This window comes from Pseudophryne corroboree, chromosome 9 (assembly GCF_028390025.1).
Source record: "Pseudophryne corroboree isolate aPseCor3 chromosome 9, aPseCor3.hap2, whole genome shotgun sequence".
NCBI lineage: Eukaryota > Metazoa > Chordata > Amphibia > Anura > Myobatrachidae > Pseudophryne > Pseudophryne corroboree.
The window spans coordinates 120,959,357-120,978,897 of NC_086452.1; the positions used below are offsets into that span (position 1 = coordinate 120,959,357).

Consider the following 19,541-nt stretch of genomic DNA (forward strand, 5'->3'; position numbering starts at 1 on the left):
ATAGTGTCCCTGTCAAGGGAATCAATGTTATCAGACAGGGAATCAGACCATGCTGCTGCAGCACTACACATCCATGCTGAAGCAATAGCAGGTCTCAGTATAGTACCTGAGTGTGTATACACAGACTTCAGGATAGCCTCCTGCTTTCTATCTGCAGGCTCCTTTAAGGCGGCCGTATCCTGAGACGGCAGTGCCACCTTCTTTGATAAGCGTGTGAGCGCCTTGTCCACCCTAGGGGATGTCTCCCAGCGTAACCTATCCGTTGGCGGAAAAGGGTACGCCATTAGTAACCGCTTAGAAATCACTAGTTTCTTATCTGGGGAACCCCACGCTTCTTCACACAATTCATTTAACTTATCAGATGGGGGAAAAGTCACTGGCTGCTTTGTCTCCCCAAACATAATACCCTTTTTTGTGGTAACCGGGTTAATGTCAGAAATGTGCAACACATTTTTCATTGCCGTAATCATGCATCGGATGGCCCTTGTGGATTGTACATTTGTCTCATCCTCGTCGACACTGGAGTCAGTCAGACTCCGTGTCGACATCTGTGCCTGCCATCTGAGGTAGCGGGCGTTTTTGAGCCCCTGATGGCCTCTGAGATGCCTGGGCAGGCGCGGGCTGAGATGCCGGCTGTCCCAAAGCTGCGTCATCGAACCTTTTATGCAAGGAGTTGACACTGTCGGTTAATACCTTCCACATATCCATACACTCTGGTGTCGGCCCCGCAGGGGGCGACATCACACTTATCGGCACCTGCTCCACCTCCACGTAAGCGTCCTCATCAAACATGTCGACACAGCCGTACCGACACACCGCACACACACACACAGGGAATGCTCTGACTGAGGACAGGACCGCACAAAGTCCTTTGGGGAGACAGAGAGAGAGTATGCCAGCACACACCAGAGCGCTATATAACAGAGGGATTTACACTATACACAAAGTGAATTTTCCCCCAATAGCTGCTTATATCACAATTTGCGCCTAAATTTATGTGCCCCCCCTCTTTTTTACCCTTTCCGTAGTGAATACTGCAGAGGAGAGCCTGGGGATCGTCCTTCCAGCGGAGCTGTGAAGAGAAAATGGCGCTGGCTGTGCTGAGGAAGATAGCCCCGCCCCTTCAGCGTCGGGCTTCTTCCGCTTTTTTAATAATAATTATGGCGGGGGATTAGGCACATATACAGTTTAGAACTGTATTATGTGCATTTTGCCACTTAAGGTATACTAATTGCAGCACAGGGCGCCCCCCCCAGCGCCCTGCACCCACCAGTGACCGGAGCGTGTGGTGTGCTGTGGGAGCAATGGCGCACAGCTGCAGTGCTGTGCGCTACCTTATTGAAGACCGGAGTCTTCAGCCGCGCGGCTCCGGGAACGGACGATCGAGGTCGGGCCCTGTGTTCGATCCCTCTGGAGCTAATGGTGTCCAGTAGCCTTAGAAGCACAAGCTAGCTGCAAGCAGGTAGGTTTGCTTCTCTCCCCTAAGTCCCACGTAGCAATGAGTCTGTTGCCAGCAGATCTCACTGAAAATAAAAAACCTAACAAATACTTTCTTTTTAGTGAACTCAGGAGAGCCCACTAAGTGCATCCAGCTCTGGCCGGGCACAGATTCTAACTGGGGTCTGGAGGAGGGGCATAGAGGAAGGAGCCAGTGCACACCAGATGTAGTACCTAATCTTTCTTTAAAGAGTGCCCAGTCTCCTGCGGAGCCCGTCTATTCCCCATGGTCCTTACGGAGTACCCAGCATCCACTAGGACGTCAGAGAAACCGGAGTGTGTGTTATAGCCCTTAGAGGCCAATTGATGGGCAAGTCCTCTGCTGTTCGAAGAAAAACTGCGCAGGAAATAGCGTTGCTTGAATCTCAAATTGCCACTTTGACCTCCCAGTATAAACAATCTCCATGTACCGCTATGCTCCAACGCATACAAAATCTTAAGGGTCAATTAAATGCTCTCCTTTCCCACCGCGCAGCAATTATTTTACAAAAATTACACCAGCGTTTTTATGACAAAGCTGACAAGATTGATGCTGTTCTGGCGAATAAACTGAGACGTAAACAAGCATTAGGTTCAACTCATAAAATATACTCTAACAAATTGGGGTCCCTTACTTATGATCCTACGGTAATGGTGGACAAATTTAAAGACTGTTATGAATCACTCTACAACCTTTCAGAGTCCACCTCTTCCCACCGCATTGGGTCTGAGGGAGTGCGTTCATACCTTTCGACGGTTCCTCTACCCTGTATTACGGACGACCATCTCTTAGATTTGAACAAAGCTATCTCGGTGGATGAAACTATTGCAGCTATTAAGTCCATGAGGTCCTCAGCAGCCCCGGGCCCTGATGGGTTCACAGCCCAATATTACAAACTATTTGCCGCAGACCTTGCCCCACACCTTACTTCCCTCTTTAATAATGTTATAGAAGGGGCATCATTTGCCCTGGCTACAACCCAGGCTGATATCGTGGTTATCCCGAAACCGGACAGAGACCCTACATTATGTCAAAATTACAGGCCTATTTCCTTACTAAATGTTGACCTGAAGATATACGCCAAGGTTCTGGCTTCTCGATTGGCTCCTCTTCTTCCACTCCTGATTCACCCAGATCAGGTGAGTTTCATACCAGGGCGCCAAGCGCCTGACAATACAAAAAGAACCATTGATTTAATTCACTCTATCAATAAAACAGAAACTGCCTGCAGTTATACTGGCATTGGACGCCGAAAAGGCGTTTGACCGAATTTCGTGGTCTTTTGCCTTTGAAGTTTTACAAAAATTTGTTTTTTCTGGAAGAATTTATGAGGGGATTTCAGCATTGTACCGTTCCCCTTCAGCAAGGGTCTCTGTCAACCAATCCTCCTCCTCTACCTTCAGGATCGCTAACGGTATTAGACAGGGTTGCCGGCTCTCGCCCCTGATCTTTGCTTTAACGATGGAACCTCTACCTGCGAGGATCCGTTGTAATGCGGCGATCACAGGGGTTACAGCGGGTCTCAAAGAACATAAAATAGCATTATATCCGGACGATGTCCTAATCTCCCTTTCTGACCCTGCCCATTCTATGGCACCACTTTTCTCCGAAATTAACACCTACTCTACGTACTCCGGTTATAAAATTAATAACAGTAAAACGGAAGTACTTGATTTTTATGTTCCTGCTACTATTAAGCATACTTTAGAAGTCTCATTTCCGTTCGCATGGCATAAACAAAAAATTAAGTATTTGGGAGTCTTCCTGACTCGCAACCACCACCAGCTTTTCCAAGCTAATTTTCCTTGTTTATTGGACCAAATCAAGTTTGATCTTCACTCATGGTCCAACCAATTTATCTCATGGATTGGCCGCGTGAACTCTGTGAAAATGAACGTATTCCCTTGGCTCCTATACCTTTTTCAAACCCTTCCTATATATATTCCTCCTTATGTGTTTAAATTTTTGCAATCTCATACGTCTCACTTTGTTTGGGCCGGTAAACGTCCTAAGGTAAAACTGAGTGTATTGCAACATCCTTCCCGCAGTGGAGATTTAGGTATCACAGACTTCAAAAAACATTACTTGGCAGCTCAACTTACTCACTGTGTGCAATCCTGAGGTGAGAAAGCTGTGGGTTGATATTGAGGCGGATGACTTGGGCCTTTCCTCGCTCTCTTCCCTACTATAGCTCCCTAAAACACGTCGCCCCAGATCGGTGCTTTCTCACCCGATAGTTTTGCGCACCTTATCCATTTGGGACTATGTCAATAGGAAATACAAATTAGCTTCCAGCCCGTCCCCTTTAATCCCTCTATTCCATAATCCTGATTTCCCTCCGGTTTTGATTAGATCGGCTTTTTCTCTGTGGAAGAGGGGTAATATTCTATATCTTAATGACATTACTACAGATGTTAGCTTCCCCCAATTTTCCCAGATTCGGGAACGGACTGAGTTCCTCCCTGCAAACTTTTATCAATACCTACAGATCAGAAATTTCCACTCTAAAATGGGAAATCTCCTTATTCAAAGGCCACTCACGAGCTTTGAGACACTCTGTTGGAAACGCTCCTCAACTAAAGGCTTAATATCCAATCTTTCCGCACTATTGGGCGGGGAGGCTTCTGCCACAGTAGACTCTCACGAGATTGCGAGGGGGAGGGACTTAGGTTCTGACCTGACCCCTGAAGATTGGTCGGAGATTTGGGACAATGCTGCCTCTAGCTCAAGATGTGTCAAAATTAAGGAAAACGTATACAAATTGATCTATAGGTGGTATTATGTACCCTCCAGGCTGCGAGCTATGTTTCCTGATACCTCCGACAGATGCTGGAGGCGATGTTCTGAAGAGGGTACCTTTATGCATATTTGGTGGCAATGCCCTAAAATCACTAAACTCTGGAAAGAGATTATATTCCTAATTTCCAGTGTTCTTGAGGTTCCCGTCCCCTATGACCCACTGGGGTTTACTGATTTAACTAGACATCAAAACACACTGGCGCGACATATTATAAATGCTACGACATGTCAAATAGCAACTGATTGGAAGAAGCCCTCTCCTCCCTCTTTAAACTCTATTATCTCTCGTATTTGGTTTAACTATAAAATGGAATATATGACGAGCATAATTAAACACTCTGCCAAATCCTTTGATAAGGTTTGGAGCCCTTGGTTGACATCTCAACATGCCCCCTCCCCATTTTTCGGCTAATATCCCACACAAGATAGACATTATATATTTATTTATTTTAATATATATATAATTTTCCCCATTTGGTTGTGACCGTCCTCTCGGGGTCCCCCCGCAATGGTATCACTCTACTCTTCTTATTTTTCTTCTCTTTATCTATTTCTCATACCTTGTCTTCTAAGGGTTTGATCACCGTCCTTTGTGAGAACACTCTCCTCTCTCCGTAAACAAAATGGATCACTCAGTAGATTGTTATGACTTAGCTTTGTTGCATACTCTTTTAACTAAGTGAATATATTTCGCTGTTATGTATAATCCTTTGTATTGCACTGTGATCTCTTTAATAAAAAGTTTATAAAAAAATAAATAAATAATCTTCAAAGTGCTCCAAAAAAAAAACAAAAAAAAAAAAAACCATTATGCCTGCTTTTTTGTTATTTTGTAAAGGTGGATCAAGGACCAAACAAGTTCTAGAAAGTATTACTTTTTGGTATTTAAAAATAAATAAATAATAATAATAATAATAATAATAATAAAAAAATCATGTTTGCTTTTGGCTTACTTTATTGAATATTGAATAAAAAAAAATAAACTTTTGCCCAATGTCAAAAAATGGCTTCAGCACGGGGGCGAGAAGCCCCTCAGCAGCAAAAGGATTAAGGAACCCCACATCAGAGCAAGTAAATATAATTGTGGCTCTTTCTCTTCCCATCCCCAAATTAGACATAACTTAAATTTGTTTCTCAAAAAAACTACAACCGCAGTCTAGTTAAAGTATTAGGAGGGAGACTAGAAACTAAAGTTAAAAAGCAGTATAGATGTGTCCTCTTACAGTAAATATTTTCTTCATTCGCTACAAGTCGCGTAGCGGGTGAGCGCTGTGTGACTCGGTAGCGTTGAGCATCTTTTTTTGCATTTTTTCAGAAAATATGCGTCTTAGCTGACGAAATGATATGCAGCGCGCCTATATTCTGTGCGTGAGTTCAACTGTATTTGCTATAAAATGCTATGCTACAGTGTTTTCATGGAAAACACTAACGTGGCATTTTGGATGCAGACAGAGCTGCAATTACACACAGAATATAGGCATGCTGCATATCATTTTAGTGCAGAAAGGCTGCCTAAATGCCCTTGATTGAGCACCGTACAAGCGGGATGCCAGGGGATCTAGGTCAAGCCTTCCTTACACAGATGAACTGTGTGGCGGCTGAGGAATTCCGCCTCCAGTTGTCCACTCATGGAATGCAAATGGGCAGTATGGCGGGAATCCAAAGTTCTGCCTAATGGATGATGTGAGACACCTCCCTCATGGCTCGCCCACTCTGAGCGCTGCCCTGTTTGAGGATGCAGGCCACAGCTGTGGCATTGTCCGACTGGCTGAAAACAGGATGGCCTTGTAGAAACCGCTACGCATGGACCAACGGCATTCCGGATCGCCCTCAACTCCAGGATGAGAGCAACTTCCGTGGTGGACCAGGTACATTGAAAATGCCTGTCCTGAATGACTGCGCCCCAACCTGTCAGGCTGGCATCCATGGTAACAAGCACCCAATTCCACACTGAAATGGGGATCCCTTGGTCACATTTCAGTCTGTGTAGCCACCACAGTAGGGGCTGACTAGTTTGAAGAGAAAGCCGGGGTATCTGTCTGTCCAGATGTGTACCCATCTTTGAGGGAAGAAGGATCCGATGAGTCAAAGAGGAGACCCATACTTTGTGATTGAGGAGGTTGGACTTGGGAAAGTATACGATCCATCTGTTTCCAATATCAGAGCCACAGAAGGGACTCTGAAGTAATGTGACACCCACATATGGAACAATAGTGACCCCCATATCTCTCAGCAAAAATACCATATGGGACGTGACCTTTGAACATCCTAGGAGCCGTGGAGAGACCAAAAGGCAAGGCTGGGAACATACCAGTTTACTACTGCAAATCCTAGAAGGTCGATGATCCTTTCATATAAGGACATAGAGATAAGTATCAAGTATGTCTACTGAAGGCAAAAACAAGATTTATGGTAAGAATTTACCGTTGTTAAATCTCTTTCTGCGAGGTACACTGGGCTCCACAAGGATTCACATCGGGGGTGTAGAGTAGGATCTTGAGCCGAGGCACAAACAGGCTCAAAGCTTTTGACTGTTCCCAAGATGCTCAGCGCCGCCTCCTCTACAACCCCGCCTCCATGCACAGGGAGCTCAGTTTCGTTAACCAGCCCAATGCAGTAGCAGGTACCAGAGACGACAACCGCTCGTAGCCAAGTGCACCTCACACTCACCACAGGAGAGGGTGTCAGTGGCTATGCCAATACCAACCCAAAGAAGCTAAGTGTGTCAGGGTGGGCGCCTTGTGGAGCCCAGTGTACCTCGCAGGATGAGATTTAACAATGGTAAGTTCTTACCATAAATCTTGTTTTCTGCTGCGGGGTACACTGGGCTCCACAAGGATTCACATCGAGGATGTCCCAAAGCAGTTCCTTACGGGAGGGGACGCTCTGTAGCGGGCACAAGAACCTGGCATCCAAAGGAAGCATCCTGGGAAGCGGTGGTATCAAAGGCACAGAACCTTATAAACGTGGTCCCGGAGGATCACGTGGCCGTCTTGCACAACTGTGCAAGGGTCGCACCACGGTGGGCCGCCCAAGAAGGTCCAACCGACCGAGTAGAATGGTCCTTAATGGTAACAGGAGCTGGACGACCAGCCTGTACATAAGCATGTGCAATCACCATTCTAATCCATCTGGCCAAAGTCTGCTTGGAAGCAGGCCAGCCACGTTTGTGAAAACCAAACACCACAAAAAGAGAATCAGATTTCCTAATGGAGGAAGTTCTCTTCACATAGATACGGAGAGCCCGTACCGCATCCAAAGACCGTTCTTTGGGAAACAACTCAGGAGAATTAAAGGCCGGAACCACAATCTCCTGGTTAAGGTGGAAAGAAGACACCACCTTAGGTAAATAACCTGGCCGAGTTCTAAGAACCGCCCGGTCACGTGAAAAATCAAATAAGGAGACTGACAGGATAAAGCACCCAAGTCCGAGACCCTTCTAGCTGAAGCAATCGCCAGCAAGAATATGACCTTAAGGGAAAGCGACTTAAGGTCAGCAGAGGCAAGAGGCTCAAATGGAGACACTTGCAAGGCCTCCAAAACCACCGACAAGTCCCAAGGGGCCACAGGTGGCACATAAGGAGGCTGAATCCTCAACACACCCTGAGTGAATGTATGGACATTAGGTAGGGTGGCAATCTTTCTCTGAAACCAAACCGAAAAGGCACAGATGTGAACCTTGAGTGAGGCCAGACGCAAGCCTAAGTCCAGGCCCTGTTGCAGAAAGGCCAATAATTTGGCCGTACTAAACTTGAAAACGTCATGATTGTGAGACGCACACCAAGTAAAGTAAGCATTCCAGACCCTATGGTAGATCCGAGCAGAAGCCGGCTTACGGCCTTCAACATAGTTTGAACGACCGCTTCCGAACAACCATACGTGCCACATGAGAATCTACAGGCGGAGGGGTTTCCCAATATTTACATACCTCCGCAGAGAGAGGATAGCGAGCCAACAGTCTCTTATTCGGTGTAAATTTTGTCCCCGGATTTTCCCAGGATTCCTGACGTATATCAACCAGGTGTTCAGAATGGGGTAAAACTTGTTTAACCACCCTCTTATGTTTAAACCTATCCAGTTTCTTGGAGACAGTCTCAGGCTCATCAGCCACCTGAAGAATGAGTCTGACTGCCTCAGTCAAATCCGGGACATCCACCAGTGACCTCCTTTCCCCATCAGAAACATGTGTCAGTGTCTGTGGGCTCAGTATATGCACCATCCTCGTCAGAGGACGTGTCTGGAATAGCAGTGGATTGGGAGGAGGTAATGGCCCGTTTAGAAGATGACTTAGTCTTAGGCGGGCGAGAGTGACACTTAGATCTAGTCATAGATCAGTTCAAATGCTGTAACTGAGTGGAAAGCTGATCCGCCCCTGACGGCTTTACAGCAGGGACCATAAACTGCTGCAGTGGCACAGGTGGTCCCACAGGGGGCGTCAATTTAGTCACAAGCGTGTTAAACAATGTGGAAAATGTAGCCCTAAGTGGGTCTTGTGAAGCCCCAGGTGCTCCTGACCCACTGTGGGGTAAGGAACCCCCTGAACCTGAACTCTCAGCTGCCATATTATCCTCCGTTACGTCCGCGGCCTCACTACCACGCAGTGTGGGAGAAGTCCCAGCATCGTTGCCACGTGTAGCAGACACAACTATGTGCACAATTTAGGGCAACCTGGTACAAAGTGTAGCAGCACTATACCTAGAAAGAACTCTCAGTAAAGCGTGCCTATGATAGCACAGACCAGGAGTTCAAAAGATATAGATTATATGGTGACTATAAATCACAAGTAAAAACACACTGTCAGTACAGTATATCTTGTGATACAATCCTATATTAAACAAAGAAAAACCTGAAACACTTGGCCCCCCCAGGTATAGCAATATAGGAATAGCCCATTGAGTGAAATACCCTGCAATAAGGCAACCACGCAGCAGCTACATGCACGCACACGTATATAGTCACAAGCGTACCATGCAGAAATTATGTACCATAAACTGCACTGGATTAGCAATACAAAGTAATACTCGGTATGGCTATATGTGATAACAATAGATAAAACAACGCACAGTAATCACTGGATGTATATCACAGGGCGTTTGTACCACACAACCCTGAATGTATGCACTCTTTCTTAACTAACACTGTCCCAGTGACAGGTAGAATACTTAAGTGTCCTGTAGGAAGCACAGCACTGGCAATCAGGCGGTTCCACAGAGGAGGATTTGCCCTAGCAGTCCCAGGAACAGCAAGGCTCTGTCTGTAATGGCTGCTGACCGGGAGTGAGGGAGAGAGAAGCAGCTCCAGGGCGGGAACATTGCTTAAATGGCGCCCTGGGGCTGGGGGGAGGGGCCTCAGGTCCGACCTGCTCCCCTTGCTGGCATCCCCACCGGGTGCTTGCGAGCAGTGTAAAAATGGAGGTTTATATAAAATTTCCCCCTGACCTGTGCCCATGAGTCGATCCTGGTGGCTAGTGGAGCGGATGCACAGTATTCAGTGTCCACGCCAGCGCGTGCGTGGCCCGCCTCCTACGGCCTCGCTGGATCACGGTAAATAGCAGGCACAGGAGCCCCTTACCTCCCCCTTGTTTGCGGCCCCGCGATCCGGGAGATGGCGGCGTGTGTGAGACTCACGTTTAGAAGAAGCCGGCGCATCCGCTGCAGTGACCCGCCAACCAGGGCGCAGGAGTATACAGCGCCGCTGGGGGTAACGGAGCTGCACGCAGGGAAGTCTATGAGACTTTGCCTGCAGCAGCCCTGTAGTTTCTGTACAAGCATTTGTTCCGTTTCTTCTAAAATTAAGCTCTGAATAGGCTGCCTACGGCAGCCCCCTGTTAAGTGCCTGCATACTGCATGACACCAACTTACAAACTGAGCTCCCTGTGCATGAAGGCGGGGTTGTAGAGGCGGCAGCACTGAGCATCTTGGGAACAGTGAAAAGCTTTGAGCCATTATATCAAACACTAAAGTTTGGGAGACTTTGGGTAACAGTGATCACTATATGATCACATTCGACATCAGTTTCAGGAAACATAGCTACAGGGGTTCCACCAAAACTTGTAACTTTAGGAAGGCTAATTTCAGTATGGTTAGATGTGCACTTAACGACATAGTACTACTGGAAAAAACAATATTCTGTCATTTTACTCAAGGCTATCAGCCACCCATCCGCAGCCCTTGGATGGGGGGACAGCCTCGGGCTTCACCCCTGGCCCTTGGGTGGCTGGGGGGGGGGGACCCCTTGATTGAAGGGGTCCCCACTCCCCCAGGGTACCCCGGCCAGGGGTGACTAGTTGGATATTTAATGCCACGGCCGCAGGGCACTGTATAAAAGTGACCCCCGGCTGTGGCATTATCTGTCCAGCTAGTGGAGCCCGATGCTGGTGTGAAAAATACGGGGGACCCCTACTCTTTTTGTCCCCCGTATTTTTTGCACCAGCATCAGGCGCAGAGCCCGGTGCTGGTTTTAAAAATACGGGGGAACCCCTGTCAATTTCCCCCCCGCATTTTTAGAACCAGGACCAGCTCGAAGAGCCCGAGGCTGGTTATGCTTTGGAGGGGGGACCCCACGCCATTTTTTTCCAGGGATTTTACCATTCCATCAAAAAAAAAAAAAAAAAAAATATTATTTTTAAAAATATATAAATAATACTTGTGCCTCCAAAAAAGACAAACCAAGTACCTAATCCCTTCTAATATAAATAGATATGATATTACCAAGAAAAAAAAACCACAAAAAAAACATGTTTTAAATTTTTTTTATTAGTTTCACCCTCCAAAGTGTGTCGGATTGAAAATGACGAATTTACTGTCTAAAAGCACTGTTGTCGAATTTCCAAACTTCCATTGAATAGACTTTGGTCGAATTGCAGCATGAGTATCATTGCAAAAAAGTCGAATTTGTCAAAAGTCGAATTTCAAAAAGTCGAATTTCAAAAAGTCGAATTTGTCAAAAGTCGAATTTGTCAAAAGTCGAATTTCAAAAAGTCGAATTTTGAAAGTCCGTTTTTTTGTCGGAAAGTACTGAATTGCATTGTCGAATTTTTTTTTTTTGGCGAAAAATTCCCGAAATTCGACAATTTCGGGAATTCGACCGCAATTGCATATACCCCATAGAGTGGGAGGTTCTGTTTAATAACAAGAACACTTCGGAAATGTGGGATGTTTTAAAAGGGTTGCTAGATACCAATATTCATAACTTTATTCCCATGGACAGTAAACGCAGGAGTGTATTAAACTCAAACCGATGTGGTTTAACAAGAAGGTTAAGGCAGAAATGGATTTAAAAAAAAAACGTGCTTTCAAGGCATTTAAATCTAATGGAGAGGAGGAGTCTTTCAAGTATTACAAGGAGTGTAATAAGAAATGCAAAAAAGCAGTAAGAGCAGCTAAAATGGAAAATGAAAAGCAAATCGCTATAGAGTAAAACCAATCCTAAAAAGTTTTTTAAATACATAAACGGTTAAAAAAGGAGAATATAGGTCCATTAAAAGATGAATTAGGAGAATTGATAAATGATGACGAAATAAAAGCGGAAATACTGAACAAATTCTTTTCATCAGTATTCACCAGTGAAGAACTGATGGTGGGAGTAGAGCATAACAATTGTGACAGTAATGATTCATGGTTAGATACTTGTTTAAGCGAAGAAGTAGTCTGGGAGAGACTAAGCAAAATTAAGATTAATAAATCACCTGGTCCTGATGGACTTCACCCGAGGGTTCTTATGGAGCTTAGTTCACAACTAGCACGACCCCTATACTTGATTTTCAATAGTTCAATTAGACCAGGCATGGTACCGAAGGATTGGCGTATAGCTGAGGTAGTGCCATTTAAAAAGGGATCCAAAAATCTTCCGGGAAACCACAGACCAGTTAGTTTAACATCTATAGTGGGGAAAATATTGGAAGGAATTCTAAGGGACGTCATACAGGAGTATCTATAGTCCGCTAGGATTATTAGCAAGAACCAGCATGGGATTGTGAGGGACAGGTCATGTCAGACTAACTTAATTAGCTTCTACGAGGAAGTGAGCAATAATCTTGATCAAGGAAAAGCAGTGGATGTGGTCTTCCTAGATTTTGCAAAAGCCTTTGATACAGTTCCTCACAGGAGACTGATGATCAAATTAAAGAAGATTGGCCTAGGAAAAACTATTTGCACATGGATAAGCAGCTGGTTGGATAGCAGGGTACAGCGAGTAGTGGTCAACGGGAAGTCCTCAACCTGGTCCCCAGTAGTCAGCGGAATACCACAAGGGTCTGTACTCGGACCACTACTGTTCAACATATTTATCAATGACCTAGACATAGGCCTGGAAAGCACAGTGTCAATCTTTGCAGATGATACTAAACTGTGTAAGGTAATTAATTCAGAATTGGATGTGGAGTCCTTGCAGAATGATCTATCTAAACTTGAACTCTGGGCGTCTAAATAGAAAATGAGGTTCGATACAGACAAATGCAAGGTTATGCATTTTGGAACTAAAAACAAACTTGCATCCTACATATTAAATGGGGAACGCCTAGGGGAAACAGAGTTGGAAAAAGATTTGGGGGTATTCATTGATAATAGGCTTAATAACCGTACACAATGTCAAAATGCAGTAAAGAAGGCAAGTAAGGTGCTAGCGTGCGTAAAAACGGGAATTGAGACAAGGGACTCGGATGTAATCATGCCGCTGTATAAGGCATTGGTATGTCCGCACCTGGAATAGTGTGTTCAGTTTTGGGCACCATTGTATAAAAAAAAGACATCAGTGAACTCGAAAGTGTTCAAAGGCGAGCTACTAAATTGATTAAAGGCCTAGAAGGACTGGACTATAAGGAAAGACTTACTAGGCTGAATATGTATACACTAGAAAAGAGGTGCCTAAGAGGAGATATTATTAATATCTTCAAATATGTAAAGGGACATCACAAAGAGTTATCAGAGGAATTATTTATTAAAAGAACACAGTTTAGGACACGTGGGTACTCGCTGGAGGAGAGAAAGTTCAGAACGCAACGAAGGAAAGGGTTCTTCACTGTTAGGGCAATCAGGATGTGGAATTTCCTACCAGGGAAGGTGGTAATGACGGACTCTGTAATTGGATTTAAAAAAGGAATGGATTAATTTCTGAATGAAAAATCTATCCAAGGTTATAATACTTAAAATATCAACGTGGTTAATCCGGGGGTAACATGAGCTATAGTAGCTAACTAGTCATGAAACATTATTTAGCAAGTATGTAGAATCATCACAACATAAAACAGGTCGAACACAATGGGCAATTTGCCTCTATTCAACCTCAAATACTATGTTACTATGAGCCTGTTGGTGCCTCGGATCAAGATCCTACTCTACACCCCCGATGTGAATCCTTGTGGAGCCCAGTGTACCCCGCAGCAGAAACTTCCTTGCTTCCATGGTGCTAATGACAGGACGAACTTGCTCCATCATGAACTTCTCGAAGGAGAGGTAAGTGCTTAAAAACTATGAATTGAGAATTGGTCTGAAAGAACCATCCACTAGAAAAAAAAAAAAGGTTGGAATAAAACCCAGGTCTTGTTGTTGAACTAGAACTGGAATAATTACTCGGGAGGCTGAAACAGAGGAAATCGCCTGTATGAGAGCCCTCCATTTGGATGGATCCTCTGGAGTAAAAAAAACAATGTTTCGCCATTAGATCTGCGAGGTACAAAAAAGTCACCTCTGGACCCAATATTGCTCACCCAGAGGTTCAGAGCAGACTGAAGTCAAATGTCCCAGAACCTGAGAAAAAGTGCTCCCACTACCTGAGGGTAAACAGGGGCTATCGGAAGATTGTGCAGACACAGTTGCACTTATCCTATCCATGTGGGCCCTTCATGTAACGAACTCAACTGTAGGGATAACTTTCGCTAACCTGGCAATAGGTGTCCCAAGGTCGGGTGTCCTCAGCTGCAAAAGGATAAAAAAAAATGATATTTAAACCTCTTGGTGGCCTGAAATTTTGTGCCTGGCTTGAGCCAAGCCTCCTTTAATACATCTCTAAAATGGAACAAAGCTAGTAAAAAACACCTGCTTCATTTTATGATTAAAGAAAACAGCAGAGATGGCATCAGAAACTGCAAAATCTTGCAGCTTTATTGACCAACTGCATCAATTAAATGGCGGACACCAGAACTAGACTGTGACTCCTACCCCAGCCAGAGGTATCCACCCAATTAGGATCTACCTTCCCCTACTCTTGAAAGGAGTGGCAGAGTCTGAATCAAGCACAGGCCAATACGCTGTCCTATCTGATGACTGTTAAGTGCATATACACACTTGCCAATCACCGGCCCCATGTGTCGTGCCTGATGTCACATATGGGTGGGCATTTGCATGTGCCCGTCCAGTTGTCATGTCAGTCACCAGAGGCCTCTGCAGCCAGTACACGGGCGGTTAGCAGACTGCCAGTACACACAGCACGATGCGCCTATATATCTGCAGATATATCGGCTATTGGCTGCATAGCCGACTTGATATATACCGCTGGTACAAACCCGCCGTTTCTGAAAGTGTTTTTCTACTGACACACACCCTCTTCGTGGTAGTAATGGTCCTTAAACAGCAGAGTAGCACCTGAAAAAGCAGCAGAGTGTGCTGGAGTAGCAGCAGAGAGACCCGGTCAAAGTCCTATATGGCGCAGGGTAGCCTGTGGCTGCTCTTACCAGAGACGGGGCCTCCTCGGAGTGTGGTCTGGCAACAGCAGACCCCCAGCGACCAGTTTTGTTTTTACTCTTTTAGTGACAAACTCCATAAGCTACACTTTAACCCACATGTAATGGCTAAACGCAGTATTCCCCAGATGGATGCAAGAGGTAAAAAGGGGATTTATGGTCAAACCTTGATAAATCCTTTTCTTTGAGTTCATAGGGGGCACAGGAGCATTACGCTGGGTATAGACTGGCTGGGAGGTAGGCAGGCACAAAAGGAGTTACTTTGAATTACCCAGCAGGCCCTGCCTCCCTGTCCCCTATACCTACCACCAGTTTGAATAGCAAGCCAAAGGCAGAAGCAGGCAGGAAGAGGAAGGAAGACACGTCACACAGAGACACATACTGAGAAGACGAATGGCCACACACCACTAATACAGGGAACAGTTCCACAGACAGATGCGTCAGGGAGGGCGTCATGTGCCCCCTATGGACACAAAGAAAAGGATTTTTCAAGGTTAGACCATAAATCCCCTTTTCTTCAACGTCCACTAGGGGGGCACAGGAGCATTACGTTGGGACGTCCAAAAGCGGTCCCTTCATAGGATGGGACGCTCCTGGACTGCACTAAGGACCCTACGCCCGAAGGCTGTGTCAGCCGACGCAAAGGTGTCAAACGCATAAAATTTTATTAAGGTCTGGGCAGAGAACACGTGGCCGCCTTACAAAGCTGTTCAGCCGAGGAACAACAAGAGCCTGCCCAGGAAGCCCCCACAGCATGCATGGAATGTGCAGTAACACCCCACAGGGGTAGGAAGTTTCGCCATACGGAGACGGAGTCACCTGGCCAAGGCCTGTTTAGACGCCGGCCAACCCTGTTCGTGAGAATTAAGCAAGACAAACGGGGAATCCGGGCACTGGATATCCCGCGTCCTGCTGACATAAAAGCGGAGAGCCCGCACCACATCCAAGGAGGCATCCTGCAAGGCAGGTACCACTATCTCCTGATTCAGATGAAAGTGGGAAACCAAGTGAGTGCAAAGGACCGCTCTATCCAGGTGAAACACCAGAAAAGGTGAGTGCCAAGAAAAGGCACTAAGGTCCAAGACCCGCCAGGCCAAAGAAATAGCCAAGAGGAACAAGCTCTTCCAGGTACACCAACGTAGGTCAACCAAGTCCAATGGCTCAAAGGGAGCCGATTGGAAAACCCGCAGCACCAGGGAAAGATCCCAAGGAGCCACCGGAACCAAAAAGGGTAGCTGAACTTGAAGGACTCCCTGGAGAAACGTCTTCACATCTGGTAAGGTAGCTAGCTGTCATTGAAATAGCACAGAGAGTGCTGACACTTGAACCTTGAGGGACGACAATCTAAGACCTAGGTCCAAGCCCGACTGAAGAAAGGCTAAAATATACGTTATGGTAAGAACTTACCGTTGATAACGGTATTTCTCCTAAGTCCACAGGATCCAAAGGATAACAATGGGAGCAGGTACATTAGCTGGAACAGGGAGATCAGCCTGAGAATATGCTTCTGAAATCATCATCCTAAGCCATCTTGCCAGCGTCTGCTCATCAGCAGGCCAACCTCTCTTGTGAAATACGTAGAGAATGAAGAGAGAATCTGTCTTTCTGATGGCACTGGTACGATCCACGTAGATGACCACGTCCAGCGATGCATCTCCCGCAGAAAGGCCCGGTACCTGGAAAGCTGGGACTACAATTTCTTCATTAAGATGGAATTTAGACACTACCTTCTGAAGATACCCAGTTCTAGTTCTGAGAACTGCTTTATCTGGATAAAAAAATCAGAAATGGGGAATGACATGATAACGCCCCTAAATCTGATACTCTTCTAGCTGACGCCACAGTCAGTAGAAAGAGAACTTTAGCTGTTAACCATTTAAAATCCACTTTATCAAGTGGTTCAAACGGGGCAACTTGAAGGGCTTTCAGGACTAGACTTAAGTCCCAAGGCACTGTAGGAGGAACAAAAGGAGGTTGAAGACGCAGCATTCATTGGAAAAAAATACGCACATCCTGTAAATTGGTAATTTTCTTTTGGAACCATACAGTCAATGCCGACACTTGCACTCTCAAGGAAGCCACCTTCAAACCTTTATGCATTCCTGCCTGAAGGAATGCGAAGACCCTGGAAACTCTGAAAGAGGTAGGGACCATTTTCCGTTCACTGCACCAATGAATATAGATTTGCCATATTCGGTGATAAATGCGAATTGAGGAAGGTTTCCTTGCTCTGATCATAGTTTGAATTACCGGTTGTGAGAATCCTCTTGACTTTAGGATAGAGATTTCAAGAGCCACGCCATCAAAGACAGTCGATCCAGATGTCTGTGATAACAAGGACCCTGCGTCAGTGGATCTGGACGTTGAGGCAGCAGAAGTGGAACATCCATCGACATCCTCTGCAGATCTGTGTACCAATGACTTCTGGGCCAAGTCAGAGCTATTAGTATCAAGGCACCTTTTCCTTGCTTTATCTTTCTCAGCACCCTGGCTAATAGGGTGATTGGAGGAAACACATAAGCCAGATGAAAGTCCCATCTCACCGACAGGGCATCCACAAAGATCGCTCTGGTATCCTTTGTTCTTGACCTGTTTGTTGTTCAGATGGGACGCCATGAGATCTCTCTCTGGCAACCCCCACTTGTCTACTAGAGTCTGGAATACCTCCGGCTGTAGAGCCCATTCACTTGCCTGAATGGCTTGTCAACTGAGAAAGTCCGCTTCCCAGTTTAGGTCTCCCGGAACAAACACTGCGGACAAGGCTGGATGATGAAGTTCTGCCCACTTTAGTATGTGACTTACCTCCTTCATCGCTTTTCAGCTGCGAGTTCCTACCTGATGGTTGAGGTACGCTACTGCCGTCGCATTGTCTGAGCGGATCTGGCCCGGTTTTGCCCCGAAGAATGTCCTTTGCCTGAATTTATGGCATGTATATGGCCCAAAGTTCAAATATATTTATTGGCAGGCAACTTTCTTCCTTGGTCCATTGCCCCTGGAATCACAACCTTCCTGCCACTGCTCCCCAGCCCTGGAGACTAGCATCTGTTGTCAGAATTTCCCAATCTGATATCCAAAAGGGTCTCCCCTTGTCCAGATGGGATGTCTGCAGCCACCAGGCTAATGACTTTCTTACTTCTAACTAGGGAGGCCAATCCCTGGATCGGCGGGATCCCGGGATTTAGGTCCAAAAACGGCCGGGATTCAATCCCGGGATTGGAAGCTCCAATCCCGGGGATTGAGGGATCAGCGTTGAGCGTCCTCAGGACGCTCAGACGCTGCCCGGCTCCCTCCTCCTGTCTCCCCATGCGCAGCGTGACCTGTGCCTGTGAGGTCACGCTGCGCTGTCAGCAGCCGCAGAGCCGGAAAGTACGACTGACTTCACCCACCGCTTCGTTCCGGCTCCCCCTGCATTCACCCGCCGCCTCCTCCCGGCTCCCCAGCACTCACATGCCAGCTCCCCAGCACTCACCCGCCGGATCCTCCTCACCCGCTACCTCGCTGTGCAGGTTTGTAGGTTTTTTTTTATGTCCGCAGGGCAGGAGGGGAGGGGCGGGGCGATGGCCGGACACAGTCTAAAGCCAATCCCGGGATTGACCATTTTTTAATCCCGATACCCGGGATTGAAAAAATGGCCCGGGATTGGCTTCCCTACTTCTAACGTAAGAACCATAGTCTGTGTTTTTATCGTCTGATGCAACCCATTCCATTTGGCAAGAATCAAACGCTGCAGAGGCCTCGAGTGGAATTGTACATACTTCACCATGTCGAATGTTGACACCATCAAACCCAACAAGTGCATTGCTACGTGAATGGAAACCTTTTGACTGTGTAACAAGTCCTGAATCCTTGACTGAACCTTGGATATATTGTTCAGAGGTAACATTACTCTCTGAAGACTTGAATCCAGCACAGCCCCCAAGTGAGTCATCCGCTGTGACGGAACCAGAGACGATTTTGCCCAATTTATGAGCCACCCGTAGTTCTGCAGACGCGTTATTGTCTGTTGCAGATGACATAAGAGCAATTCCTGCGTCAGTGCCAGGATTAAAAGATCATCGAGGTATGGAAATATTCTTATCCCCTGAAGGTGGAGATAAGCTGCCATTACCACCATAATCTTGGTAAATACTCTGGGGGCTGTGGCTAACCCAAAAGGTAGGGCCTGGAACAGAAAATGCTGTTGGGAGGATAGCGAACCTGAGATAGCACTGATGGGACAGTGCTATAGGAACATGTAGGTAAGCATCCTGTATATCCAGGAATACCATATAATCCCCTGGCTCCATGGCCAAAATGATGGAACGTTAACGTCTCCATGTGAAACCGAGGTACCCAAATGTATTTGTTCAGCACTTTGAGATTGAGAATGGGACGAAATGACCAATTTGGCTTCTGAACTAAAAACAGGTTGGAGTAAAAACCCTGTCCTCGTTGTGCAGGAGGAACTGGAAAGATTACTCCTGACTGAAGCAATTTCTGGACTACCTCTAACAAAGCCCTGGCCTTCGTCTCTACCCGAGACGGGCTGGTACAAAAAAAACCTTCGAGGAGGGTGCTTCTTGAAGGCAAACGCATAACCTGGAGATA

The 19,541-nt window shown here is 46.2% G+C and overlaps 1 protein-coding gene across 2 annotated transcripts in view; it reads right to left on the minus strand.

Moving 5' to 3' along the window:
• TDRD5 (tudor domain containing 5) overlaps window positions 1-19,541 on the minus strand; it is a 602,913-nt gene that overhangs the window by 24,183 nt on the left and 559,189 nt on the right. Inside the window, exon 16 of one of the 2 annotated variants that reach the window (XM_063939811.1) lies at window positions 2,562-2,644. The exons of the other annotated variant lie outside the window; for it this stretch is intronic. Within the exon in view, the coding sequence (XP_063795881.1) occupies window positions 2,613-2,644 (32 nt within the window). The 3' untranslated portion in view covers window positions 2,562-2,612. Of the gene's footprint in view, window positions 1-2,561; window positions 2,645-19,541 lie in introns of those variants that run through there. 2 annotated transcript variants of the gene reach the window in all.